The 27,185-nt window shown below is 37.4% G+C and overlaps 6 protein-coding genes and 1 non-coding gene across 10 annotated transcripts; 4 read left to right on the top strand and 3 right to left on the bottom strand.

The window, feature by feature from the left end:
- The first annotated feature begins 1,393 nt into the window (after positions 1-1,393).
- LOC120004411 lies at positions 1,394-1,589 on the top strand. The gene has a single exon (XR_005469529.1). It is a non-coding gene; the product is annotated as a U2 spliceosomal RNA (small nuclear RNA).
- Positions 1,590-2,150: 561 nt separating this feature from the next.
- On the bottom strand, positions 2,151-2,782 carry LOC120001663 (pterocarpan synthase 1-like). The gene has a single exon (XM_038850117.1). It carries the CDS (start codon positions 2,619-2,621, stop codon positions 2,151-2,153), a length of 471 nt encoding a protein of 156 aa, XP_038706045.1. The 5' UTR covers positions 2,622-2,782.
- Positions 2,783-4,037: 1,255 nt separating this feature from the next.
- LOC119998659 (peptidyl-prolyl cis-trans isomerase CYP21-4) lies at positions 4,038-7,819 on the top strand. Of its 2 annotated transcripts, none has more exons than XM_038846037.1 (8): positions 4,038-4,265; positions 4,765-4,964; positions 5,092-5,131; positions 5,282-5,332; positions 5,857-5,942; positions 6,854-6,991; positions 7,078-7,225; positions 7,306-7,819. In XM_038846037.1, the coding sequence occupies exons 2-8, from the start codon at positions 4,816-4,818 to the stop codon at positions 7,390-7,392; spliced, it is 699 nt and encodes a 232-aa protein (XP_038701965.1). In that variant the 5' UTR covers positions 4,038-4,265; positions 4,765-4,815; the 3' UTR covers positions 7,393-7,819. The 2 variants fall into 2 exon arrangements, with proteins under 2 accessions (XP_038701965.1, XP_038702039.1); XM_038846111.1 differs by lacking the exon at positions 4,038-4,265 and adding an exon at positions 4,357-4,488.
- Positions 7,820-8,287: 468 nt separating this feature from the next.
- On the top strand, positions 8,288-15,461 carry LOC119984303. The gene is made up of 13 exons (XM_038828205.1): positions 8,288-8,703; positions 8,879-9,065; positions 9,462-9,534; positions 10,539-10,686; positions 10,893-11,002; positions 11,314-11,454; positions 11,532-11,673; positions 11,747-11,890; positions 13,057-13,214; positions 13,299-13,373; positions 13,600-13,738; positions 14,181-14,450; positions 15,219-15,461. Exons 1-13 carry the CDS (start codon positions 8,398-8,400, stop codon positions 15,357-15,359), a joined length of 2,034 nt encoding a protein of 677 aa, XP_038684133.1. The 5' UTR covers positions 8,288-8,397; the 3' UTR covers positions 15,360-15,461.
- Positions 15,462-16,677: 1,216 nt separating this feature from the next.
- On the bottom strand, positions 16,678-19,975 carry LOC120001464 (aldehyde dehydrogenase 22A1-like). The gene is made up of 6 exons (XM_038849810.1): positions 19,688-19,975; positions 19,528-19,568; positions 18,877-18,981; positions 18,238-18,365; positions 17,682-17,809; positions 16,678-17,348 (listed from the first exon to the last, which is right to left on the bottom strand). The coding sequence occupies exons 1-5, from the start codon at positions 19,734-19,736 to the stop codon at positions 17,716-17,718; spliced, it is 417 nt and encodes a 138-aa protein (XP_038705738.1). The 5' UTR covers positions 19,737-19,975; the 3' UTR covers positions 16,678-17,348; positions 17,682-17,715.
- Positions 19,976-20,596: 621 nt separating this feature from the next.
- On the top strand, positions 20,597-24,079 carry LOC119991909. 3 transcript variants are annotated; one of them, XM_038838487.1, is made up of 7 exons: positions 20,597-20,796; positions 21,481-21,855; positions 22,279-22,927; positions 23,101-23,201; positions 23,320-23,400; positions 23,488-23,621; positions 23,741-24,079. In XM_038838487.1, the coding sequence occupies exons 2-7, from the start codon at positions 21,535-21,537 to the stop codon at positions 23,856-23,858; spliced, it is 1,404 nt and encodes a 467-aa protein (XP_038694415.1). In that variant the 5' UTR covers positions 20,597-20,796; positions 21,481-21,534; the 3' UTR covers positions 23,859-24,079. The 3 variants fall into 3 exon arrangements, with proteins under 3 accessions (XP_038694415.1, XP_038694572.1, XP_038694490.1); XM_038838644.1 differs by having other exon boundaries at positions 23,488-23,615; XM_038838562.1 differs by having other exon boundaries at positions 21,484-21,855.
- Positions 24,080-24,530: 451 nt separating this feature from the next.
- LOC120007154 (ubiquitin-conjugating enzyme E2 32-like) lies at positions 24,531-27,125 on the bottom strand. Its single transcript, XM_038857378.1, has 5 exons — positions 26,699-27,125; positions 25,881-26,012; positions 25,716-25,800; positions 25,301-25,464; positions 24,531-25,219 (listed from the first exon to the last, which is right to left on the bottom strand). Exons 1-5 carry the CDS (start codon positions 26,807-26,809, stop codon positions 24,791-24,793), a joined length of 921 nt encoding a protein of 306 aa, XP_038713306.1. The 5' UTR covers positions 26,810-27,125; the 3' UTR covers positions 24,531-24,790.
- Positions 27,126-27,185: the final 60 nt, after the last annotated feature.

Here is a 27,185-nt window from a genome sequence, read left to right on the forward strand (position 1 = left end):
AATGCCAAAGACAAGTTGATGGAAGGAGATAAATTGACATATATATACACTTTCAATACAAAGAAATGTCAATATTGAAATCTCACATTTGTGGTGGATAATCAAATCGAGTGGTTTATAAGTAAAATCTAGTCTATCTCACATTAAAGATACGTTTTTTGGATCTAAGTACCAATGACGATGACTGGTGGAAAACAAATTGGTGCAAGCCTGTAACTTAGAATAGACAACCTCTTCAATGTGTTTGGATAGATAATTTCTACAAAAAGGTCATACAATGAAGTCATGTGCAAATTTTGTAATGCAATTAAATGACGTACATTTATTATGTTAGAGCACCCATATCAACTCTTCTTAATAGATTCTCTATAATACAATAAAATGAATCATTTTATAGTTTTATAGAATTTCAATTCAACAACACTCCACATCAGCTATTCTAAATCATTCTCTACAACTTAAAATATTTATTATTTCTAATTACTTTTAATATATTTTCTTGTTTAGTTTTTACAGTTTATATTATAGCCGAACAAATATATTTTTGACTAACATCAATTTTTTTAGTAAAATGATAATGTCAAAAATATATTTTGGACAACATCAATTATTATATTATAAATCAATCACCATTTTTTTAAAACCTTTTTTCATAGCATTTGCTACATCTTTCAAGGCCCATTGCTGGCTCAAGAGTAAAGTCCAAACTAATCAAAAGCCAAGGCCCGTTCTCCATTGCTTCTTGTCGAAGACACAAAGAAGCATCTAGAAGAAATCAAAACGGTGAAATTCCGTCAACGATTCATGCCCTTCAGCCATAGCAGACAACGGGCATCCCTCTCTCTCATGCCCTTCGGCCATAGTAGACAACGGCCCTTCGGTCGTCTCAGCATGTTCAAGACCAAGCCCGATGTAGGATGAATAGCTAGTGTGAAGTATGAATTGCAGGTTCAAAGAATGAATTGCAAAATCCGATTATTGTAGCTCTGGAAGTGGATTTTTATGATTAAAATATTATTTAGCAGAGCTACAGTGAGCCACCAGTTGTAGCGGACCACTGTAGCAACACGTTAATTTAGAGGAGCTGCTCCTCTATTATACAGGAACCGACGGGAGTGGTTTTTCAATTTTTTTTTGAGTTTGCTCCTGTAAAATAGGATACAGATCCTATTTACAGGAGCTGATGGAGCTGTTCTTCGCGTGTTTAGATATCAGTTTTATTCCTATTATAGAACTCACTTTATAATGCAGCATTAAATTCAGTGATGCGAAGGGTGTCCGGTCCGGAGTAGGAATGTTGAATTGACAAGACTACAGGAATCCCACATCGAAGAAGAGGAAAGTTGATATGGCGAGTTCGCTATAAAAGCAGCAACTCAGCCCAATGCAGAGCATACTTTTCTCGGCCTTTTGGCTAAGATCAAGTGCTGTATCTGTTCTTATTAGTTTAGTATCTGATACGTGGGTCATCGGCCCACACGATATTAAATTAATTTTTTAAGGGGGAAGGCCCATAACGGTTGCTTGCTACTGGGGCCTTCGCGCGTCGCCCAAATGTCACACTACAGTTTGGGCCTGGCACAGCCCTCTAAATGTAAGTTTTAAGTTTTTGACGAAGTGGGCCCAAATGAAATGGGCTTTCCATGACATGTGTTGCAGACAATTGTAGTAGGCTTTTTTTAATTTGCGTATGTTCAATAACAATTTAACTGGTTGCAACTTGAAACTATGGCTGAAAGAAAAAAACGTTTTGGGTTGGATAATAATTATGTTCTTATAAAATATTTATATGTTTGGATTTTAATATATTTACATGTTTAGATTCTCACTTGGATTGAATTTTGAACATATTTAATTAATTATATGATCAAAGCCGAATCAATTTAAATCTAGAGAAGTAAATTTTAAATTATTTATGTGGATCGAACTTGATTTTAAATTAGACAAAAATTATGTTTGGATCCGGATTTTTGAACATATAAATTATGTCAAAATTTTAATTTAATTTAGGTCGGATAAATTTGGTTATCTAAACCAGCTAGAGTTTTGTCACTCCTGCAATGGCTAAAGCCTGAAATCACAAAGCTTGAAAAAAAAGAAGGGATAAAGAATAAAAAAACAAAGGAGAAAAACCAAAACATTTTGTTTTATTAATAATGCTTCACTGTTATACTGAGCTTAATAACGGCTATCAAATTGGGAAGGTCCATGAACTCAGTTTTCATAAGTCCATACCCTTTCGCAAACCGAAAATAACCCATACCCGATCCAACCCCGAATCCTCTCTCTTTCGGAGAGTAGATATCCGATCCTTGAATCTCCAAACTACTTCCCTTAAACTCTCCATCTGTAAAAATAACTGAAAAAGCCAAATACAAACCCTTCCCATCTTGTTTTGAATTAAGGTACATTCCTTGGACCCTACCAATCGCTTTCGACTCAATCTCGGGTCCATTGTTCCCGGCCACCGTGATTGCCGACTTGTTATCGCCGGTGAGGTGGTCGTGCACATAAAGAACAAGACTGGTTTCCTTTGGTTCCTGTCTTGGTAAGAAGTAGGCCACATAGAGAAGTGTGGCTGTGAAGGTGAGGTAGAAGAAGCTGGAGGTTAAGCCGGACATGGAATTCTTCTTTTTTTGTCTTCTTTCTGCAGGGTTGGTTTGGGTGATCAGTGGGGTTTTTGGTGTCTAGAATGTATAGATGTTGTGGAGATGCTTTGGCTAAAGAGTGGAATAATTGTTAGAGGAAAATGACAAGGAGGTTTGATCCAAGACCTTTTGTTTAATCGGTTGTGTTTTGGTTCATGTTTGATTCCTTGTCAGCTCCCAAGGAATTTGTTTCTTTGTTATACTAAAGGCTAGCTTTAGTCACACCCCGATGTTTTCTAAAGACACTCCGTCAATTGATTTTTACAAGGGATGGTCAATTTAGATTAGAGTGTCTTTAGAAAAAACTGGGGTGTGACTAAAGTTACCCAATACTAAATTATGGTGGGCTTTGGTCCGGCCCATTATGACTTTGCACGGATTATGGGGTTCGTGTTCTCTGCGAAGTTTGTGCAGTTTATGTCGAATTTTCTTTCAATAGTCCTGACCCAGTCGAGAGCAGTAAGCATTGACCATCTGCATAAGGGGTTGCACTAGAAAAAATGGAACAAAACCTTCCTTGTAATTTGTTGAGTCTTCTTTCAGAATCATCTGCACATTATACACTTTCCAAATTTATTTCTGCAGCTTTCGGAATCTTTAAGGTAAAATCATACATACTGATAGATATTCAGCATGTATTATTAAGCTGGGGTGCCAAAGTATTGACTCTTTTTGTCCAATCCCAGTTGCGTGCGCGTGCAACTCCAGTGAGGGAATCAGAATGTAGGAACACATGATTAGCCCATGGGCCCTGAACCTTATGACCACTTATCAGGTCAGCAAGCCCAGTCCAAGTCCAGAGTTGGGCCATGTGACTTTTCAGCAGTTGACAGCAAACGCATGGTCCAAAACTGGGGTTGCAAAGTATTTACGAAAGTTCGTGCCAACAAAAAGTAACTCCCAAGTCCTAACGTGTCTTACAATTTACGTTATAGTTGGTATTTTGTATGGATTTGAAAAATCTTAAGTTGCAAATGAGTCATTCGTTGAGTGGTAATGACTTTGCATGTCCCTGACTGAGGTAATGGGTTATAGTCTCACCTCCTCCGAATATTTACAAAGAGGTGTGTAGGCTTCGTCTGTGCCTCCTGCGTGGGGCCTGTTGACACCTGTATATTGTGTTTGTACTTCTACTCAACAAAAAAAAAGAAAAATCTTAAGTTGAATTTTCACTCGTTACAATATTTTTATGATCATATAATTTTAATTCAATTTACCTTATTATGAAATAAGAAAATCTATGCGTACCGTCAATTTCTGTACTACAAACCGATAGACCAAATTTATATTCATATTGAATATACAAACAACAACCGACAAATGTATGTTTTCGTTCCCCACTAGAAAAACAGCTTGCACCTTAGTTAAGGAAGATGGGAAAAATGACTAGAACTCTAGAAGGGAAGACAGGATTAACACATAATTTGATCACAGCCGTCCGTTATATTTCCAATCCCACCTTTCGCACGTCGGTCTGACCAACAATTTTCAACCGTCTCAACCCGGATGTGGTCATGAAAACGGATAGAAATGGAAAAGCATTTACTTTTAATCTCTGACTAGACATCTTACACCAAACCATCGTTCTGCCGTAACGACTCTGATCAATTTAACAAGGTATGATTCGATGAGTAATTCTTACGTTCCATTATTAATTGATTTTTCAGTTCATAAAGCTTGGACGCAACTGAATTGTTAGGGTTTTATATATTTACATAGTAGATTCCTTTGTTAATTTCAATCGTTTCGGATCTGTTTTTGTTTTTCAATATAAATTGGAGATCTCCGTGAACTCTGAAGTAACTGTTCTTTTCATAAATAGGCGCAGTTGTGATAATTTGTGAGTTTCGTATCTAGAGAAGGCTCCGATTTGGTACTTATAGAAGTGTAAATCTGTTCAATATGGCAGTGAGATTTTCTTTTTTCTGTATGTGATCGGTAAATTTGGTGATTGTTTTCCGTGTTATTTGCGGCCTGATTTTGGGAAAAAAATTCAATTTCTTTCATAATTTAAGTGGATGAGGTTTAAACTATAAGTTTTGGTCGCATTAGGGACTTAGGATTGCAGATTCGTTTGGCTCTTTTGCTGACTTTTGAATCATTACATGATTTGCAGGCTTTAGCTGCTGTGAGAGTGTTTCCTTAAAGATAGTGAAGGTTGCACTTCATGGCAAGGATAAAGCCACAGGCTCTGTTAATTCAAAGTAAGAAGAAGAAGGTGCCAAGTCGTATTAGTGCAACGACAATAGTTATTTGCACTTCCATTGTTGCGTTAATCATATTGCTTTTTACGACTTACAGGCATTGGTCAAGAAGGTTTGTTTTTCATATTTTGTCGTTACATCTTGGTTTTGCAACACATAATCCTTCCTCAAGATATTTGTTAGTTATCATCTTAACAAAAAAAACTTGGGAATCATTGAACATACTTTCCTCTTTACAGGTCAAGGGACCAAACAGGGACCGCACAATCTGTTTTTGAGGTATAAATAGGAATTTCTTTCTAAAATAATCTTAAAGAGCTACTCTCTTCTCTCATTTTGGTGTTTTACACTTTTACTTATTCCTTTATTTACTCTATGCTTGTTCGGCTCAGCCTAAATATCTGAACTGCTTTTAATTTTGTTGTGCAGGACACCAATGCTTTCATAGATTCAAAGAAGTACGACATTCCTGGTTATGCTGTAAGATATTTATTGAATCGGTTGCACTAGTTTCCTTCCGTGTTATATGTTTTTAATATTTTACAACGCTAGCTATCTGTTTGGTGATATCAGTTTTAGTGGTGGTGATGTTTTCCTTAAAAGAAGTGGACTGATTAATCTGCAAATACTGGGCCAAGAAATGGTATCAACTTATATTGGTGTGATTAATTTGATCACTATCTTCCCAATTACATAGTGACAGACATACTTCCTCAATAAGCAAGAAATTTTAAGATGGCCATCTTTCCGGGATCCGTTCTTTTGCTTGTGATATCCTTTAATACATATTTGTTCTTTGCATTGCCACTTATGATGATTCCATGTGATGCAAAATCTTCAGACGGGATGGATATAATATATATTTTCTTCACTGCTCAGTACCGTTGTCTTCCTTTCATCTTTAGAGTTTTATGTCGATATTAGTGTCATAGTTGCACATGCACACGACATTTAGCCTCTCTGTACTGTTGTCTAAATTTATTAAGGCCTTTGCTTCCTTGTAGATTCTGAATACATCAAAAGGTCCTGTAGTGGTGAAACTTTTCAAGGATGGCTCTCCCCATATTGTGGACAAGTTCATTGATTTGTGGTAAACATACATAAGTATTTTATTTGCTATGTAGCTCTGTTGTTTGGTTATGATAAGTAGACATGATTTGTGGGGCTAAATTAATTCATTTTTGCTTCTCGAACTCACAAACCTTTTATTGCTAATTTTTCTTAAATGCAAATGAGGTGCTGAAAATCAACTCAGCAATCATGAACTAACCTCTCTTGCAAGAGAGAAATTTGGTTTGTATATGAACTGCTTGGACCAGATCCTTGCAGGTGCAATTGCAATTGTGTTTGCCCCAGTGTGAGTGATGAAGCCTGAAAATACAGCTATATTTCATGAAATGAGAAGGGAGAAAGATGGAAGGATAGGCCCTCAGCGGGCCTTATCTTTTTGATGTTGAAATTCTTGAGAAATTTTAAAATGTCAAACTAATATGATATATGTTATACATATTGTAAAATTGGTTTCTAACGTAAATGTATAGATGGTTACATTCTTCCAAAACCATAATTTTTTTTCTTTGAACAGTTGGTGTACATGAGCTTCAGTTGTATGATATAATTAAATCAATTATGTGAAAGGGCAATTATAGGTAATAGATTGATTTCTGTCTTATGTTATATATTAGCTTTTCTGATGAATTTGTCACACTTAATGTTCAAACCTGAAAGATCTAAGATTGTATTTACTGACCCAGTCCTTTTTCCCCTCCTTTTCTTTCCATCATTATAAGTTAAAGAATGGAAACTGGCATCTGATGATAACATGTTGCCATGAGGCCCCATCTTGGCTATGTTTAACATTATCATCACCATCGTCATTGTTACGATTCTGGAGGATAACTTTACTTCTGCTTTTTTTTTTTCCTGAATATAGAGATTTGTTTTTTATAAGATCTTTGATCCGGACAGCATGAAGTTTTTTGAACTAACTGTTTTTTGCAGTCAAAAAGGGCATTTTAAGGGGATGCCTTTTGACCATGTGATCAAGAATTATGTTATTCATGGAGGAAATTCTGAAGGGCTCGGTGCTGCAGAAGATTGGACATCAAAAGGGAAGCTTCATGGTCAACTTGCCACAAGGTTTTCTGGCTTGAAATTTGGTTTCAATGCCTTTGACTTGAATATTATGCACTTGTGCTGATGAATTTTTAATTGTCATTTATCAGCCCCAAGCACGAGGCATTTATGCTTGGAACTTCAAAAACTGGAGACAAAAAAGTATTTGAGCTATACATTACAACAGCACCTATACCTGATTTGACTGATAAGCTTTTGGTGTTTGGAAGGGTCATCAAAGGAGAGGATGTGGTGCAGGTAATAGTTCATATTTCTCGTGTCTTTTGTTGAAGTATGTAATTTCTAATATGGATCTTTTGCACACAATGTTTTATCAGGAAATTGAGGAAGTTGATACAGATGAACACTATCAACCCAAGTCTCCTATAGGAATCATTAACGTAACACTGAAACGTGAGGTTTAAGGGTAATTTTCTAGCTAGTCTAAAGTTTTTCTACCCAGCACAGTGGTTCTGGAATAGCTTAACGGGCTTGTGACCCAATTTCTCCATACATTTGTTTTCGCTTAACCATGGAGGTTGTAAATTCTAGTCCTTCAATGCATCTTGCTACGCAGGAGAGGGCAGTTTTTTGGGAGTTTTTAATCATTGTGTTGATATGGAACGTGGAAGTTTGATCTTGGAGCCCAGGGAATGTAATATTTATTTAGTACCTTGTGCTTGTACCGATCATTATGACGTTCTAGACTGTCTTTCCAAGATTGCCTTACCATTTCAGAGACTAATCATTTTGTTTTTCACTCTGTTATTTGGAGTTGTTGATTCTTTGTGATAGCAAATATGAACATGCGCTCGAGAGTCGATGGATATTTTGAGCTGAAACTTAAATCTTTGTTTGGCTGGGTTGTGTTCATTTGATTTCCTCTCACATACTGTAAAATCATTAGTTGCTGTGAGCCTGTGACTATTCAGTAGGGTTTAGTAGTTTTTATTACATAACGCAGATTTTTTATTTCTTTATTTGATATTTAGCAGAATTGGAGCTAAGCATATAGGTTTGTAATTATCACACATGCAACAAACACACTCATATATGTGCTGACTGCACGATTCTAAATCTGGGCTACGAGTAGAAGTACATGAATGGTTAGTCAGCTTAGCTACGGCGTGTATAAAAGTTCATTAATTTAATCTGCCGAATTCCAGAATAACTGAACCGCATACGTTATACGAGTCTTTGTTTTTGACTCGAAAAGGAAAAAGGCTGTGGTATAGATTGGGCCCAGATTTGTTTTGTGTTCTGATGTAAAGCCCAACCTTAACAGGTAGCCCATTAGTTTAGCCCTAAAATGGCCGTAGTTTTATCTTTAAATCGCGCCTAAACGCCATTCGTGTCTCACACAATTTCCCTCCGAAGTAAGCAGAACCCGCCATTACAGATTTCCAGCAACTTCAAGCGTGGAAGAGCTAATGAGTCACTTCGCCAAACGAATCTGCTTCAATGACTCGGGTGGAGACTCGCCCATGGAAATAGATGATCCATCACGAGTGGACGAGCAAGGAGAAGAAGATCCGTTTCTGGCTTTCGTTGAGTACGCGAGATCCGTTGTGTTTTCTGAAGACGAAGTAGAAGGAGAAGAAGGACACGATCCGAGTACAAATGGAGCGGAAGGTCGAGGGCCTGGTTGGGCTTGGATCGTGTCTCGGATCCTCAAGACTTGTATTGCTTACTCGAGCGGTGTCACCTCCGCCATTCTGCTTTCCGATCTCGCTAAGGTAAGTTTTGTTCGTTCAATTTTTCATAATTTGTTAATTGGAAATCATTTGAAAGACGCGAGTCAACTATTATTCTAAAAGCCTAAATCACTTGCGCTTGGAGTTACTGTTTCACTCGCTATCTGTGAGTAACTGTACCTGATGAGTTGGTTAACGATTGTTGTTGATTGTGAAGGCGTGGCATGAGCAACACAGGGCTGGTACGCCTAAGAAAAGGCCAGAATGTATAAATCAGTTAAGAAGGAAACATCGGAGAACGAAGCTGCCAAACACTGTCACAATTGACTCTATATACGAGAAGAATTTTGTGTCCTTGAGTAGCGTTTTAGAAGTCGTTATAGTTGATGTTTATGTTCTGCCAGGTACTTTAGAACCGGAGCTAAATCTAATCATTATATGGTTCGAAGTAGTCATTATTTGATTGAAGAAACAAGCACAGCTGCTGAAAAAGTAATTTTTGGACAATGTTTTCTTTCTTTGCCTTGAAGATTTTAGAGATGAGGAAGAAATTAGACTGTTTAAACTGGTGTCTCATGCACTATTTTAAATAGCTTAATTTTCTTTCTTAGTGATGGAAGGCCTTATAGTTAGAGGGGAACGAAGATTCAATATAAATGTTTCTTGGCTGTATTGCCTGAATCTTTGACCATATCTTTTTGCCTCATGTGTATTGCTGTTAAAAATTTTAATTTTGTTATCTTTGTGAAATATTGACATTTTTCTTTTTGTGTTGATGGATCTGATATTCTGGTCTTCAGGCACAAATATCTACATGCTAAGTTTGGGGGATTTTTGGAGCTCCAATACCATTGATCTTTATCTCCATCGCAGGTAGCTTTCTGTATGTTTATGAGACTCTCTTTCTTTGTGTTCTTCAACATGTTCTGAGGATGATTTGGTACATTCTGACATATTTCTTGCTGCTGAGAAGGAAATGCATGTAACTATGAGACTGTAGGTTCCTGCTTTTTGAGTTTTTTTGTTTAGCCATCTTATTTCCTCCTTTGAATACTATGCAATATTGCAATTGGTCTCAGTGCTGCTATGCATAACTTTCTTAGTTGTTCTTGTTGTTTGCAAACTATGTGTGCTATTACTTTCATGGTTTGAGGGTTCTTGTAGTTGCACCTATATTTATTTTCCTCCTATGATTTCATGGGGATTTGATTGTCTGTCATCAACTGACTGAATCTCAAACTCTTGAACCTCAATTTGTTGAAGTTTATTGAAATGTACTTGGATATAGTCTTGATAGAAGGGAGGAGATCTCATATAGTTGCTTCGTTAACTAGCTTTGGGTGAAGAATTTCTACAAATTTTCCTTTATTTCCCCAGAAATATCCTCTCTGAATTGGTTGGATTTGTATCTGATGCTTAGTTTAGTGCAACATATGCACCCTAGGTGGATATTCTTTACAAAGATTTTAGTGTTGGTCCTTATAAATGACGTTTTAAAACATTTCTGTATCATATAAAAAGACATGGACCTGTTTTCAAGTATTTTACATTTAACTTTTGAGCATATGTGGGACTCAACTAATTTCTATACCCTGGTGAGAAGTTTGTAAATTTGTAAATGATGATGTCATGTTTGTGATAACATGTACATTAGTTATATCAGTGCTTATACTGCTTCAAAATCTTTATGGACCAAGTGAAGAACATTTCTTTACACAACTCTCAACTCCTAACTGGAAAAATCAGAAATGACTACTTTTAAATTCAAGCTCTATGTATTTTTTCTCTCTTTGTCTACATGATAAAAAAATAGTCCAGAAAATTTGAACACAAAGTTATCATGAGACTGCCAATCTTAATGCATTTTTTTTTGATAGATATTATGACTTGGTGGACCCTCAGAATGGGATTTTGAGAAAAGGAAGGGAGGTTCTCCTAACAGGGTGTTATCTTCGAAATGCTCGCGAAGGATCGGGCTGCACTCGACTTTTGCCAACTGAATATCTTGTGATATTGTTAGATGATGTAACTTTTTAACTTTGTTTTATTCCTTGTTCATTCAGTTTCAAATTTTAATAAAATAGATTCCATGTAAAGTCGCATAATCTTTTAAAAACCTAACTTTTGATTTATGTCTTTGGCTTTGGCTTGTATTATGACTAATATGCTTGGACAAGGACAGGGATATTCTCTTCACTGTCAAAATTGCAATTTGATTATCCATGTTGCAGGACCAGGATGATGATGCAATACTGATAGGAGCTCAATTTTGTTCAGATTCTTTTTCCTCCATTTCTCTTGATGAGGTTGACAAAGGGGTTTCTTTCTCACTGTATGCAAGGTATGTTTCATGTTCTGTTAATTTACATTCAACATTATGCTATATTCTGGCTTCTTGTTTGTTGTGGAAAATCTAATAGCTAGCTGGATTTTTTGACGTGATAAAACTCTACAAGAATGTAACAAAAACTTGGTTATAATTATTGCTTTTGACAAGAGTTAATGTGAATTACATCAGAGATATATGAATGTATTTTTCTATAATTTATATAATACAATGGTTATCTGAATTGATGCTCGGTCACTTTAGATTCTTGATTTGTCTCATTTGAAGGCTAGTAAATCGTTTTTCCCTTCCCAAAACATACACAGGATCGAATCTATTGGGTCACTGGAAATTCAAGGAACATGTGGTCGTTTACAAAGGAAAGATATCGCCCTTGTTGACAATGATGGTGTGAAGCTGAAATTTCTGTTATGGGGAGAGCAGGTTCTTCTTTCCAATCTTTTCAGGTAAACCATAAAAATGTGTAGCATGATTTTGTTTTTCCTTTTCCTTTTCTATCTTAATATGGACAATTTGTATGCAGTGTAGGAAGTATGCTTGCACTTGATAGGCCATATATTTCAACTTCTGCTGAGTGTGCTGTTGAAGCAAGGGATGAACTTTGCCTTGAATATGGCAGTGCAACACTATTGTATCTGGTGCCATTCATTCAGCACGAGGAAAAAGTAAGTCATGACTTGTTACGTATATTTGGGATTATCTTGTTTACTAAGCATAACTAACTTCTGGATTACTCAGATATGTGTGCCACTGACACAAAACCGATGTCAAGGATCAAGGATGCTGAGTGCATTTAGCGTCACTCAAGATTCTAGGGTTTCTCAAGTAGCATTGCCCTGCGATTCACAAGGGACAATTGACTTCAGTAACTATCCCTTTCGAGTGAGTCCTCCTTCCTCTTTAATTGAAATATTATTATAGCTCTCATGTTCACCTTTACATCCCCCGCAAGCCATTGATAAAAGATAAACAATTTTTGTGCACAAGGCTCCCGCAGTGGGCGGGTTTGGGGACATGCAGGATATACGCAAACCTTACCCTCACATAATATGTGAAGAAGTTGTTTTCAGGAATTGAACATGTGACCTCTAGGTGGCACCCCTACGACTCTACCACTGTGCCACATTTCCCACGAGCCACTAACTTGTTTTATTGAAAAATGTTGCAGCATTTGCTTTATGTCGAATCACTTAAATTGAACTCAACATGATTCAAGCTACATAGAAGCAAATGTCTGCCATCACATCCATTACAATTAAGACTATCCATTCATATCGTCACATTTCCATTGCTATTTCTAAAGTTGAGTCGTATTTATGGAAACTGTTTTTCCCATATGCTCAGTAAAAACAGCTTGTAGCATTGGCATTCAAGATTATATTTCTGTTGACAATCTTTTCTAGTTGTTCTTTTCTCTTGAGTGTTTGCACCTCTTTTCAAGACACCCAAACGCTTGAAACTGCTGTGAACCTTCAACTATTTCTCTATACAATCTGTTGAGCCATCTTCTAGGTACAATAGCTTGTAGCATTAGCATTCAAGGTTCTATTTCAGTTGACAACCTTTTCTAGTTGTTTTTTTTCAGCCGCAGCTAGCTCTTTATACAACCTGCTTGCAAACTGAACATATTTATCATTCTATGGACAGAGGAGTCATAAGATGACAAAATTCAACCTTGGAAGTACAAGATTGCCCAGCTCTATTTCCATTCATAACTAATATATATTTTGGTCTCAGTACATGTAAATCGTTATGACCGGTGGAAGTAGTTATTTTGATAGGGATATTCCCCACAGATTTATTCACATTACTCTTAGCCTTGGAAATCAATTTGCCATTTTGTCAAATTTATTTTGCTGAAAGTTTTTGCAGGTACTAGGTCCAGTCGTTTTGAAGTCATTCTTATTAGCTTTAGCCTTTAGCTGCTTAAGCCATTGTCCATTTCCAACTTTTTTTATTTTCTAATTGTCCCTAACCTCGGCATCAAATTTTTTAGAATGGCTAGTTAGATGCTTAGTAACTTTTCTCACTTGGCCAAAGTATTGCAGCCATATATAATTGATCTTCATGACAAGATGACCAGCATCAGCCTCTATGGAGTTGTCACTGAGATCTTTCGAGAAAAGACCACAGAAGCTATTTTCTCATTACAAGTCAAGGATACGACGGGAGCAATCTGGGCAAAACTACATTTCTCCAAATCTTGGTATTGGCATTTGATTAAATATATTAAACTGTTTCCCTGAACATAATAATTTATCTCACTTTTTATTGTCTAAATGCTTCTCAGGTCACTTGGGAGATTAGGCCTTGGTCACACTGTGTTTATAACTGGCCTGTCGTGTTATTTGACAAAACGAAACTGGTGAGGGTATCCAACATATTACTCAAATTTCTTGATGCATAATAATGTTAGAGTCTGCAATAAATTTTTCATATTTCAATTTTTTTTTAATATTGTGCTATCATATTATACATTTTCAGTATTTTCATGAATTTTGAGATTTTGTGTTTATTTGTTCATCAATGTCAACTTTGAAAGGAATGCATGTAAATATCTTGTAATCTAGTCGTTTTATTTTACTTGGCAGCCTTGAACTGTCATGGTTTGAGAATGATGTTGGAGCTTCTCTCACCAACCTTAGCATTTTGCCAGCCGTGCTAAACTCATCTTGTCTTCATAAGTTATCATGCCTTTCTGATCTAACCAGTCAGGAGAGCTCTATGCATGTAAGTCACTTATGAACTTAGTTTACCTTTTGTTTTGGTCAATTCTTATGAACGTTGTAGCTAAATTAATTACCTACTAATAAGGTTTCTACTTTCTATTTGGTTCCTTCTTGTTTGTATTTGATGTGTATCCATCTTGATTCCGTAGGCAACTTTCTGCTTTGGCCTGAAATTAATACTGTTTTTTTAAAGAAATACCATTTAACCTCTGATAGATGGACAGTTTTATGAAATTTACATATGGCTGAACAAAAAAATTGAACTTACTCTTTTTTTTTTCTTTTTTTTTATCAAACTTACTTTTTTTTTTCACTTTCGTTTCAAGTAACTTCATTTGCATCTGTTGGAGGTGGACTTAAATACCCTTCTAATCCTAGTGAAAGATTAATTTGACTATCACGTCTACTGATCTTTTTACTCGTTCTAACAAATGTGTGAACAGATATGTCAAGTTCGCGTCGATCAAATTGATCATTGCCATGTTAATTCGAGACTCTCTCATGCTCTTTGTGGTAATTTTGTCATGGAGACACGAAGCCGCATTGTTGAATGCAGCTTCTGTCAGTGTAACTGTGATGCTGAAGTTGTGCGCAGTTTCCACCTTAAAATTACTCTGGCAGATGAAAGTGCAAAAGTTTTTGCATCGTGCAGTGGTCAAACTGCTGCAGAGTTGCTCCAAATCTCGCCTGATGAGTTTTATGAGCTCCCGGAGGTAAATGCCTTAACTTACATATCTTTCTATAATAAATACATCCTTCAAACATGTTGGCATATTCATACATTGATTGCTACCAATTATGTTAATACTCAATCTTATGTTATTCTTAATAAGGATAATCATATCTCACAAAATATAGCTATGAAAATTTGATATGGAACTTGCTAGCGTGACTGGTGGCACAGCTATTACATTTGTTATTTGGGGGGGGGGGGGGTGTTACTGTTACTAACTATCCATAACTAAATTGTGACGCCCATTGGTTAAGTAGACGAAACACACGCTAGGGTTGAGGAGCACAATTATGCTATACACAGAGACAGGGTCCTTGTGTGGGTGATCTTATAGCCAACTTACACTCCTGTAAATTAGAGTAGGTTATGGGATTTTGAGTTTGCAAGGCTATTGAATTTTGCCTGAAAAAGGCTTTTGTTTAAAGAATTAAAAACCAAAATATTAAAATTAATATTTGTGCTTTAATAGATGTATCTCTGAATCTACGCTTGTTTTTCAACCCTTTCGATGACCTATGCTGTGTGGAAGGAGCACATCCGGCTTTTTTGCGACTTCAAGAAGGTTTTTGTCTATGTTCTCATCTTTCTCAGATAAAAAATAAATAAAGAGGACTTTTGAGTTTGCTTAGTTCTGACTCCGATCATTTAGTTCCTGATAAATAGATACAATCTAATATGTTATGTTTGGAAAATGTTTTTTTTCTTGTTATTTAGGATCGTTCAACATAAAAACTTTTCTCTTTTGCAGGAAGAACAAATTATGTATCCTTCTTCACTGGAAAATGAAAGGTTCGTGGTTATGTTAATAGATTGCAAGAGGCAAGGTCATGCATCCACTGCTGATACTGCAGATATATGGGAGATCACTTGTGCGCTAAGGTGTGAATAATTAAGAATACAGAATCATCATTATGACGTATATAAGTTTGGAACAATGTTTCTGTTGATAACTGATGAGAATCTAAAAAGACACAAGCGCACTTAGTCCGGCCGTCTATCCTACAATCCTACTTTTTGGACGGGCTTTAATGTGTAATGAGGCCCAAAGATTGGGCCCAATTTAAATTTTAGGCGGACTCCTCCCTAGAATTGGGCCCACTCAACAAAAACTTGGATACCCAGCCCAAGCTTTGATAGACATCTGGGCTAAGCTTGGATAAACTTTTGGCTTTTGGGCCAAGCTTGGATAAACGTTTGGGCTCTAATCTTGGATATTTTGGATAAAAGTTTGGACAATGCTTTGGGCCCACCCCCCATCCCAACACAAAAGTTTAGGCTTAGCCCAATTTAACCCTTGGGCCAGGCCTGGAGCCATATTATAAGACCAGAAAGTTCTCAAACCCAGTTAGAGCTCGGCCCAACCTAGCCAACCTTTCGGTTAATGTTGGATAGAGGTTCGGAGCAATTCTATGGGCCCAGCCCAACACAAAAATTTGGGCTCAGCCCAATTTGACCTTTGGGTCGGGCCTGGCGCCTTCTTATAAGACGAGAAAGTTCTCAAACCCGGTTAGAGCTCGGCCCAGCCAAGGAATGTTTGGATCAAAGCTTTGGGCCCAGCCCAACACAAAAACTTGGGCTTAGCCCAATTTGGCCCTTGGGCCGGGCCAAGGGCTGCACCATTTGTTTATAAGACGATAAAGTTCTCAAACCCAGATAGAGCTCGACCCGACCCAGCCCACCCAAGGTTTTATAAAATTGGGCTCAGCTAATCTAACCATCGGGCTGGGCCTGCCACCACATTAGAGCTTGGGTAAATTTTAGTCACATCCCTACATTTATTAAAGACACCCCGTCAAATGGGGTATTTTTAATAAACTTAGAAATGTGACCAAAGTTGTCCTAGAGCTTGGCCTAGCACGCCAAGAAAAAACCCTTAAAGTGACTACAATAAAATTCTTTCAACAAGTCTCTTTTATCAAAGTGCTTTTCACACGTTATTTAGGAAAGGTCTTTGAAATATTTATTAGTTTAGTGACCATTAATATAAATAATAACACGACATTGATGCTAATGAGGTTCTCCTCAATACGTACAAAGCTTTTAAAGAACAACAATGAATGAGACTCCTCTAAGTGTCTTTTTTCCTTACACAAAAAATATATTTCTTTTAAATCTTAAGGTTATTTTCCTTTTTTTAAAAAAATTGGGCTGAGCTACACTACAAAAGAAAAGGCCATGGCAAACAACCACCGAATGGGATCTACCCTCCATAAAGGGGACTCCATGGAACCCAAAAAAATTAATCAATGCAAAATTTTCAGATCCTCAGTTTTCCTCTTTCAAGAATTAACTAAAACCAGGACAACAAAGCAAAATCAAAAAGGAGTTGAGAAGATGTAAAGGATACTCAATAGTCTGTGATGATATTATTTCAGTCCCAAGAGTTGACAAACCTGGCTCGGTATTCCATGATAACATCACACCATCAGTCATTTCTTCTCCTGTTGCTGGCAGTAGGGTTTTGCTCTGAGAGAAGTTTAACAACATTTACCAACACTCTCAGACGATCCCAGATGTTCAAGCCATAAAGTGCTTCTACAAGAGATTCCTGAAACTTGAAGCCATTTTCTGCAACAGGATACTATGAGGCACCAGTGTTGATGTCAAAACAGAATTGGTAAGCTACAGACACAAACACGGATGCAGTTGCCTTGATTTCTAACAAAGTTACAAGATACAAGGCAACCAAAGAAAATAACAATAGACGCTCATAACATTAAGTACCTTAATCACATCACTATTGCCTGAAAAGACCGCTGCCAGCATTGGATTAAAAATATTGTGGAAGGGATAGTTCCATGAAACAATTGCACCGATAACACCAAGAGGATGAAATTCCACTTTAGATTTCTCGTGAAGCATTGATCTTCCAGAAGATCTATAAACATTGGGAAGAGGCGTGAAAATGGAGCTATAAACCCAACATATATAGCAATTATGGAAAATAATTACTGATAGTGTGCAGTCCACTACAAAGATCTCAAAAGTTTAACAAACAGAAAGTATCCAAACTGATTTCGGCCATATAAATGAGCCTCACATCTTAACATGAGCGATCTATTTACAATTTCAACCTACGGTTTAAACTTAAAAATATTTGTAAAGACTTGTTTGTAATAAATGAAAAGGTGCTGAATCTTAGAGCAAAGAAGAAAATAAAAAGACATTGACTAAAGGTTATTTACCAGATGTGCATGAATAGAGTCCTTACTTGCAAATAAGCTCTTGGTGTTCAATAATGTATTTCAGACGAATTCGAAGGAACTGATGTCTTTGCTTAAAGCCACCTTTTGCCCAGATTTTCTGAGCCTTCCTTGCTTGTGCAACACAATCCTTGACCTGCACATGTAAATGTATTCGGACAATTCATTTTGCAAGATTAGTAACACAAGAATGCATGCCATTGACAGAATTGAAGGATAGATGGATGCCATATATATATTCGTATCCGCATAGATGAATGCATAGTTGGGCAGAATTGAAGGATTTGAATGTCTCAATAAAAAGCTATCAACTAACAGCAAAGAGAAACTTCAGCAGAATCATCAAAAGAACTAAAAATATGTAAGAAGCAGAGCAATCCTGCCAAAAACCCAAGTCCCTTGAGAATTTGACTGCCCTTAGATTCATTTAAAACTTAAAAATATTTGTAAAGACTTGCTTGTAAATTTGTAATAAATGAAAAGGTGCTGAATCTTAGAGCAAAGAAGAAAATAAAGACATTGACTAAAGGTTATTTACCAGATGTGCACGAATAGAGTCCTTACTCGCAAATAAGCTCTTGGTGTTCAATAATGTATTTCAGAAGTATTCGAAGGAACTGACGTCTTTGCTTAAAGCTACTCTTTGCCCAGATTTTCTGAGCCTTCCTTGCTTGTGCAACACAATCCTTGACCTGCACATGTAAATGTATTCAGACAATTCATTTTGCAAGATTAGTAACACAAGAATGCATGCCATTGACACACACACACACATACACACACACGTATCTGCATAGTTGGGCAGAATTGAATGTCTCAAGAAAAAGCTATCAACTAACAGTGAAGAGACACTTCAGCAGAAACATCCAAAGAAGGGCAAAGGCCATCTATCCTAACTGTTTACTCTTGCCCAAGCCTGCAACAGTAGTAAAGCATGTTTGGAATAAATACTGGCCTTCATATTCAACTACATCCAATTAAGAATATTTTATCCTTGATATAATTCATAAAATCTATTCAAAGTATAGGCAGTTAAGAATTTCATGACAACATTCAATTAAAATTGATTCATCTAATTTCATGTAACTTATATCCAACAGCGAGGGAAAATATTATATATTAGGAAGGAAGACAAGCAGCAAAGTGAACGATGCTATTTAGCAGATAAATATACCAAAATTTCCAACACGAATAATGACCAACCTCAGCAGGTGTCAACGCAGGGAAATAGCCCAGATACTTCATGGTTGCAGGTTCATAACAGTGTACTCTTTTATCAGACTGCTGCGTCCTTCCTCTTGGAGGTATCTGAACAGCAATTGCACCAATAAACAAGCAATCATTTGTTTTAAGTTCATACTACCAGGCTATTTGACCTTTTTTCCTTCAATGATATCAGAATATCTAAGCTTATAAACAGGATTGATGTGTGAGTACAGACATGGAAAATTGTGTAGTCAGAGAATAACCAAACTGAAAAGGCATCAATTCTTTATTGCTATGAAATGGTTTCCATCCACACAAATCTAAGAAAAAGATCATAAGCATTACCACTAGAAATCATTTCAGGCATAATTAACCTCCTTAGATTGAATATTCAAAGTACCAAATGCTTTATAATCTAATACTTCAAACAAAACAGAAAATTAGAGCAGAGCCGCAAGATCCACATATTCTAGATGCCCGTAACAATACCGACATCTCATTCTAATCAAATCTATTTCACCATAGAAAAATTTCAACTGAGCAAGAAAATAAGAAGAAGAGAAAGAAAACCTGCAACAGGTTAAAAATTAAACGAGCGAGTAAATGCGAACTTGCATAAAACACAAAAACGGTGAAAGCTTAACTCGCATATATGAAGCTGTTTTCCTGCGCTTGGTTCCTATCCAACACTGCCATTAACGCAAACAGCAAAAGAGCTCACTCATACAAACACAAACAAAACACTACATGGAAAGAGCAATTCCGAATAAATTCGGATATACCGCAGGAGAACAGGAAAGAGAAGTACCATCGGAGGCGTCGACGTCGATAGAAGGCACGCTGGGAGGGATGAGCATCAACAAGAATCGACAGATCGCGTAAGCGAATGCTAGAACGATCAATGGCCACCAGAACGGAATTTCTTCGTCGCTCTATTCCCTTCCAAAAGAGTTTCTTCGCAGAGAGATTCAGTACCTCTAGGTTTCTGCGTCGATGGAACGCATCTCGTGAAATGAGTATATAATTCTCGGAAAAACGAACATTACCTCTGCGAAGAGTGAGCTTCGTGTTTTGTGGAACTGTTTCCCGGAATATATAAAAGAAGTAAATATATAACAGAACGACGAAGTGAAAATTTTGGTGAATCTTGGGTTCAAAATCGTATGGACCCGGCCGCAATAGCTTGTGCGCTGTGGCCCAATATTCCCACCCTGACAACAATTAGACAAAAATTGGACGGGAGTGATTTATTTATCTAAACTTAAAATATAGAGGGATATAGTTGAGAAATTTTGATTGTCAGTAGAGCCTGTCCAAATTAGTCGTTTGGATCGGATCGATTGACCGACTGATTCAATTGGTCGGTTATCATCAAGGATATATTAGTGAAGACCGACTAAAAAATTTATCGAAACTTCGAAAAAATTGATAAAGTGTCTATAACCGATCAATTATTTTTATGTCAAAATTTTTTTAAAAAATCAATAGAAACCGGTCTTAGACACCCCTAATTGTCAAGTCACCTAATTGGAAGCACGGGTATCTTTCTGTGACTGAATTGCACATTACCAATTATACTCTAGGCATTGACTAATGAGACGTGATATAATGACTCATGGGCCAGCTTTGGGCTTCGGCCCACTACTTCTGCAAATGATCTGTGTATCAGTGTATACTGTATAATCGTTTTTTGGACGAGAAGCGAAAAAGGGGAAAATAGAAAAAAAAGAAAACAGAACCAAGAAAAAATGAAGAAACCAGTCTCAAAATGCCTGAACTCACTCTATAACACTAACCCTAACTATCATCTTTTACCCAGAAAAGAGAAAGTAAAAAGAAAAGGAAAAGAGGTGACCAAAGCTTCGACGCAACGTGACTTCATGGTCGCTTAGGGTTTATGTTACTTTCTCTTGCAATGTAAGTATCTTTACAACCTTTTCTGCTTGCTTTGTTTTTCTTGGAATGTTGTCTGCTGCAGAGAAATATCTTTTGGGATAATTTTGCGGGAAAATGGACTCTCTTTTATTTTTTTTGTGAAACAAGCCGAGGAAAGGACACATCTTTCTTTGTTTGGGGATGCACTATAATATTACTTTCTACAATAACCAGCTGTTAATGCTTGTTAGTTTCTCATTTCTGTTTCTTTTATTCTCTGATTTGGTTTCTATCCCAGGTTCTTGGCATTTACTTGATGACCTACTCTGTTTACTACAATGTCTTTCAATGGATTTATAATCTGGTGTTCCTTTCCTTTCATTATTTTACAACATTTCATCCAGTGCTCTTGCTTTGTGTGTTTTTGTTGTTGATTTGATGTACTTTCTCGTCAAGGGTTTGTTCCTAATGGCTGTGTGTAAATGAATTGATTTTTCTACATTCCAATTGTTCTAGTTTTTAGTTTTTTTTTACTTCTGGTATTTCTTAGCACATCATCTCTGCTATTCCTGTGTACTGAATCTTACACTTGATTGTGAATGATAAAATTAGTCATTTAAATATAGTGGAGGCTTTTGGTAGTGAGAACTTTTAAATACATAGAATATCCGCCTTTTCATGTTGTTATTGTTTGGTAGGATTTTTAACCCATTTGGTTTTGAGCAGCAGCACTGCAGCCACGAAGAATAACTCAATTTTAGGAAATATCTGGAAATATTTATGGAAATATCTGGCGGCTCTGTGTTTGCTGGATCTGACTTTAATGCAAGGAAGAAGAGGAGCAATGGGTCTCGTCGTCCTCGCAGAGACTCACAGTCGTTGATGCAGGGCCATAATTTTATGCCCCAACCCACGCAACATTTAGTTAGCGGAACCAATGAGGTTGGCTCTGATGGACTAGGAAGTGATAATAAGTTGAAGAAGCTAAAGCTCAAGCTTGGTGGTGTTACTCATACAATTCACGCTAAATCTGCAGCAGATTATGCCTCTGGAGGACAGAGCTTTGGTGAATCTCAGCGCCAACAGCTGTCGCTTCGCCTGGTATCTTACACTGATTCTTGTTGCCTGTGTTCAATTACTTATCGGAACTGTTAAATGCTATTTGGATGAGATTTGTTTGTTATGCCCCCAACCTGTTTTTCTGCCATATATTGTGTTCAAGGGATCAGATATTTCGGCGACTAGTCCGAATGGCAAGAAGATCATTGAGGGATTTCTTGTCCAATGTACAGGATTGTTTTCCCCCTATGGGCGGGCTACTTTCTACCTTTTAATTAGTATCATTTTAATCAAAATTATTATATTTCTAATTATTCCTTCAATCAATGCACCTTCCTTTGTTTCCACAAGATAGATTGTGCAGTACTTAATCCTTGTACGATAATATGGTGTTGATTTTGTTATGTAAAGTTACTATTTTACTGGGTTACGTTAAACCTTCTTATAGAAACATTATTGGTGCAGGACAACGGAGATAGCAGTTGCTTCTATCCTACTTGTGGTGGGAAAGACATGAGAATTCAATCAAAAGATTTCTCTGGAATCGTTTCTAGTTCTGGAAGTTTTTCAAGGGGTAAGGTATCAGGTGTTCTTGTGAACGCAACAAACAATAATGAGTCAGTTCGCAAGAGTAGGCGGATTCCCAAGAGACGTGTCCTGGATGTAGGATTTGATGACGATGAAGATGAGGAGATACGGTACCTTGGGAAACTCAATTCTTCGAAGCTTGTTGCAGACCAGGGGTACGAGGAGGATGAAAGGAGAGAGAAAAAATGGAGGATATTGAAGATAACAACTGGTAGCCGAAGGGATGATGCCAAATTTTCTAACGCTATAGAAAATCTGGGATCACGAAACATTGGTAAAGATGATAGAAAGAAGTCAAGATCAGATAAAGTGTATGAGGATCAAGATTACATCGAAGAAGAAGAACCTATATCAGATGATGAACCTGAATCTGAAATGAAGCAAAAAAGGGTATCGCTTGATTTATATGTAGGAGGAAGAAATGAGTTGATTCCCACTACTCGCAAACAAGCCCTTTTGTCTGGAAAAGATGTTTTATCTGGTGGCATTGAGTGCCCAAATGGTTTACCTTCTTCCCCACCTAAAAGTGAGCATTTCTCTGTGTGTAACTTTTTCACATCATTTAATAAGTATTATTTAAAATCTAATGCCGGAAAGATTCTGGTTTGACTCAAGTGTACTAATGCATGGTTGCTTAATTAATATCTATGGATATCAATTAAACTTATTTTGCTGCATTGATGGTTGGTTTGAGTACAGAACAGAAGGACAAGTTTACTGAAGTGGAGCAGCAACTGAAGAAAGTGGAGGCTGCACAGAGACGTAAAATGCAATCGGAGAAGGCAGCCAGGGAAGCTGAGGTCCATCCACTAATGTTGTTTTTAGTCTTATAAATACTTTGTTGTCCATCTTAAAGCTGTCTAACTCTTATAAATACTTTGTCTTCCACCTTGAAGCTGTCTAACTCGTCTTGTATAGGCTGAGGCGATCAAAAAAATTCTTGGTCAAGATTCTGGAAGAAAGAAGAAGGAAGAAAAGAAAAGGCATGCATTGGCACAGGTTTTTATTTGAAAATCTTGCTTGCTGTACTGGGACATTGTTTGTTTTGATAGCATTCTAATTCAGTGTCGATGCAACTCAATACAGGAGAGGGGTGCCAAAACAAACACACTTGCATCGAACACCGTTAGATGGATCAACAGTCCCAATGGTACAGTCGTCGTATTCTCTCAAGATATTGCTCTACCAAGTATATTCAATTCAGCACCCTGCAGGTACAGGTTTGCTTCCCCTCCCTCCCCCCCCCCCCCCCTACCAATCCAGTATTACCGTGATTCTTGCATTGTGGTTTATGACTTCTGCTTGTTGGTTTAATACGGTTTTCTGTTTTCCCTGGCAGTTATCCCCCACCAAGGGAAAAATGTGCTGGGCCAAATTGTACAAATGCATACAAGTACCGGGATTCTAAGTCTAACCTTCCTCTGTGTAGTCTCCAATGTTACAAGGCGATTTCATGAAAGAATGCCCGCTTTGATTGCATGCTAATGTGATCCCTTTTTTTGTAGTCAATAAATTATATGATTTTGTTGAATGTTGGTTTCAAACGATAGTCGGATGACAGACCACATTGTACATGACAGGTTGAGGAATCCAATCTCTCAAGAACGGGAATTTTGTAACCATTTAAGTTGGCAGAACATAATTGAGTTGTCAATGGTCTTTTACCCTGTTCTTTTTCTCCCTCTGATCATCAGCTTGGTGGCTGCAGTACCAGTTGTTTAGGCAATTTTCTTTATCTTGCCTTGTCACTCATGTTTCTTCCATTCAACAGGTCATAAGCTCCTTGAACCCTTAGCTCATGTGCGTGGAAGGTTGCATAGAAGGTCACACGTTGAAATACCCATTCCAGCACGATTTGGCTTTATTTTTGCACTGGACTTTAGCTCAAGACTTGACTGGCCCATTTGATGTGATTTATGGGTATTGCGTGTGACCTGTGAGTTTACCATTAGGGTGGGGTTCGGTGAGGTTCCCACGTTACAAAGAGAGAGAGAAAAAAAAAAAAAGTCTTAAGCAGCATAACAAGTCTCGGTGGTAATGCCTCACGCCCTCAATTGATAGTTCAAGAAAGAAATGAGAAAACTCTGTAATGGACAAACTACAACATAATAATGAAATAAAAAAAGAGAGCAGAAAGAAAGGAGGATTGGACTCTGTGGCACATATAGATACAGGCTTCATGCAATTATATCAAAACATGAACATCAATTGACAGGTTCTTAAACTAGGATGCATTAACCAACGCAATATAGTTGATCTATATACTATCAAACACAAACAATGACTTTAAATTACAAGTTGGTCAATTATGAGGAAGATGATCTATGATAATTTTTCCCTTCCACGTACCGTATTGCGTGGCATTAGAACGGAAAAGTCTGCATAATATCTACGACCCTCCATCCATGAACATGGCACTGTGTCCGCTAGCTTTCATGAACTTTTTCAACAAGAGGACCACAATTGCAATGGTAAGTCCAACGGCAGCCCAAGTAAACAAACGATCATCAGCTGATCTTTGAACCCTCACCTCTGGCCTTTGCACTGGCTCACTGGCTGAGCCTCTGGTTGGAACTTCTCCAGGTACTCTCACTGCTGCAGGAACGGCAATAGTGTTCACAGGAAGTTCCTGGTTTTCTTCGATAATCCTATCACCTACAGCCTGATCCGGAAGTATTTCCCCAGTAACAGCTATGGCAGCACCATCTTCAGAACTACCCTGGACTTCACCTTCTCTATCGACAGATTGCTTTTCAGCATCCTTTGAAGTGCTGAGTTGAGGAACAGGGGGTGCCTTGCTTAGCATATACTCATGGATCTGGACAACCCCAATGTTTATCAGCAAAATGCCTATGAAATGTCATATAGGACAAACAAGAAAAATCCAACATAAGCATACCTCATCGATGAGCTTCTGACGTTCTGGAGTCCCATATCTGGGAGCTGCTTCACGAGATTTGATGGCCAGGGCACGCCTCTCTTCTGGTGAATAGTTCAGTGAGCCCAATGCACCATTTGGGTTTGTAGGCATGAATGCAATGAGTGCAACCAGAGCAGTCCGCACTGCCGACAATAGATAAGATCAGTCAGTATCTCAGATTTGAAAGCAAGTTAGTTTTCACCCAAGCTAGTAGGAAAATGAATTGTGTACAAGCAAATAAAAGCTAAAGGGGAAGATTGAAGAGTGACAGTGGCCCCACGAGCCTAGCAGCAGAATATACTTCAGGCCAGAATGATCAGAAATACTCAACAATATCTCTATCGAAGACGCAATTCAAACCAGCCTGTAGTGTTTCAAGATTAATTAAACTTACCACTCCATGAAGGCTGCCAATGCTCAGGGTGGTGATTAGATATGCTTAAGCATATCTTAAAGTTTGTTTCGAAACGGCCGTTTGGCTGAAAGAAGAGCAGGAGACTTGTTAGTACATAATCAATTGGGAATGCCTGAAACTCTTTAGAATGAAGAAGAATCTTACAGTCAACAACATGAATGAAGGAGGCTTAAATGGATATTCTGAAGGCAACTGGATCCTTCCATGATAAATCCCACCCTCAAATTCCGTACCAGAAGCACCCCTTACAGAAAATTGCCACTCGAATATATTCTCCTGAAGATAAAATGAAAAAATAAAAACGCTTAATAATCAACACAGTAGCCTGGATTATAAGCTACGCAATAGATAAATTCAGTAATATGAAATTGCTCATACTGAAGTAAACCATCATGGGAAACTAAATGAAGTAAATTATCTTAAGTTACAGACTACATTGCTCATACAAATGATTAAACACAATTCAATTTGAGGATAACTTTTATGTACATGGCAAATAAGTATTGACTATGACATGAAGTTATATTATACGTACTCTACACAAACACACTGATCATGAATCACTAATGAAGGTGTTCTTCAAACAACTTTAAATCCTCGAATTGCAATTAATTTGAGCCATAAAGGTAACAACAATACATAAATTCCAAAATTATGTTTCTAAAAGCAATAACTGCCCCTCAGGTTTCCCTGATCATCTATGGGAACACCTTCGAGGCAGACAGGCAGTAAATCTACCGCACAAATATATGAGAAACTTTGCAAGCGCGTATATATCCAGTAATATCAATTTCAATGGAATATTCAAAACTGGCGGCCAAAAGCCTAATCGTTTTGTGAAATAAAATATAACAAGAGATTCGATCTATAACGAATTAAACTAAAATTTTCACATTCCCGATATATACATAGTGAATACTTACGATTTTGTACAAATAATTTAGGGTTTGCAAAAGACGAACCTCGAGAGGGAGGCTCATGAAATCATCGGAAGGATCAGACTGCATCTCCTTCACCTCTTGAAGGATCCTCTTCACCGCCGGATTCTTCAGATTGTACTTATCCTCCGCCATTGATCACAAGCCTGATCTGAGATCCACCTCACACCGCCACCAACCACCGGTCGATCAGTGAACCAGCTTCAACGTGTGTACGTATTTCAATACGTCTACGAGCTTATCGGTTCGAGAGATTGCGATCTTTCGTCTAAGGAATCAGGAACTCTTGGCCTCGGGGGATCAAATGCAATCAGGATTATAAAAGACAAAAGGAGTAATATCCTTCCCACAATCCGTTTCTTGCTTGACCTGATACTCGCCGTTTTCTGCGTTGTAAAATAATAATGTGGCGGTTTAAGTTAAATTTGGAGTCATTATTATTCTACCAGAACATTATTTTCTAATGCTTTAGTTTTGATGTAGAAATCGGGTTTTCTTACTCGGCATTTGC

The sequence above is a fragment of the Tripterygium wilfordii genome, chromosome 1, assembly GCF_013401445.1.
Source record: "Tripterygium wilfordii isolate XIE 37 chromosome 1, ASM1340144v1, whole genome shotgun sequence".
In the NCBI taxonomy this organism is placed as follows: Eukaryota; Viridiplantae; Streptophyta; class Magnoliopsida; order Celastrales; family Celastraceae; genus Tripterygium; species Tripterygium wilfordii.

What these genes read in the sequence shown, in the direction of transcription:
- LOC120001663 (XM_038850117.1), bottom strand. Translation starts at nt 2,621, where the DNA reads ATGTCCGGCTTAACCTCCAGCTTCTTCTACCTCACCTTCACAGCCACA.
- LOC119991909 (XM_038838487.1), top strand. Translation starts at nt 21,535, where the DNA reads ATGGAAATATCTGGCGGCTCTGTGTTTGCTGGATCTGACTTTAATGCA. An exon ending in AACAGCTGTCGCTTCGCCTG is followed by an intron (nt 21,856 to 22,278) that starts GTATCTTACACT and finishes TTATTGGTGCAG; the next exon opens with GACAACGGAGATAGCAGTTG. An exon ending in AGGCAGCCAGGGAAGCTGAG is followed by an intron (nt 23,202 to 23,319) that starts GTCCATCCACTA and finishes CGTCTTGTATAG; the next exon opens with GCTGAGGCGATCAAAAAAAT.
- LOC120001464 (XM_038849810.1), bottom strand. Translation starts at nt 19,736, where the DNA reads ATGCTCATCCCTCCCAGCGTGCCTTCTATCGACGTCGACGCCTCCGAT. An exon ending in AGGAAAACAGCTTCATATAT is followed by an intron (nt 18,982 to 19,527) that starts GCGAGTTAAGCT and finishes ATTGCTGTTCAG; the next exon opens with ATACCTCCAAGAGGAAGGAC. An exon ending in CTGCGTTGACACCTGCTGAG is followed by an intron (nt 18,366 to 18,876) that starts GTTGGTCATTAT and finishes TTACATGTGCAG; the next exon opens with GTCAAGGATTGTGTTGCACA.
- LOC120007154 (XM_038857378.1), bottom strand. Translation starts at nt 26,809, where the DNA reads ATGGCGGAGGATAAGTACAATCTGAAGAATCCGGCGGTGAAGAGGATC. An exon ending in TCATGAGCCTCCCTCTCGAG is followed by an intron (nt 26,013 to 26,698) that starts GTTCGTCTTTTG and finishes TTTTATCTTCAG; the next exon opens with GAGAATATATTCGAGTGGCA. An exon ending in TTGGCAGCCTTCATGGAGTG is followed by an intron (nt 25,465 to 25,715) that starts GTAAGTTTAATT and finishes TATTGTCGGCAG; the next exon opens with TGCGGACTGCTCTGGTTGCA.
- LOC119984303 (XM_038828205.1), top strand. Translation starts at nt 8,398, where the DNA reads ATGAGTCACTTCGCCAAACGAATCTGCTTCAATGACTCGGGTGGAGAC. An exon ending in TGATGTTTATGTTCTGCCAG is followed by an intron (nt 9,066 to 9,461) that starts GTACTTTAGAAC and finishes TCTGGTCTTCAG; the next exon opens with GCACAAATATCTACATGCTA. An exon ending in TCTTTCTCACTGTATGCAAG is followed by an intron (nt 11,003 to 11,313) that starts GTATGTTTCATG and finishes AAACATACACAG; the next exon opens with GATCGAATCTATTGGGTCAC.
- LOC119998659 (XM_038846037.1), top strand. Translation starts at nt 4,816, where the DNA reads ATGGCAAGGATAAAGCCACAGGCTCTGTTAATTCAAAGTAAGAAGAAG. An exon ending in ACGACATTCCTGGTTATGCT is followed by an intron (nt 5,333 to 5,856) that starts GTAAGATATTTA and finishes GCTTCCTTGTAG; the next exon opens with ATTCTGAATACATCAAAAGG. An exon ending in GACAAGTTCATTGATTTGTG is followed by an intron (nt 5,943 to 6,853) that starts GTAAACATACAT and finishes TGTTTTTTGCAG; the next exon opens with TCAAAAAGGGCATTTTAAGG.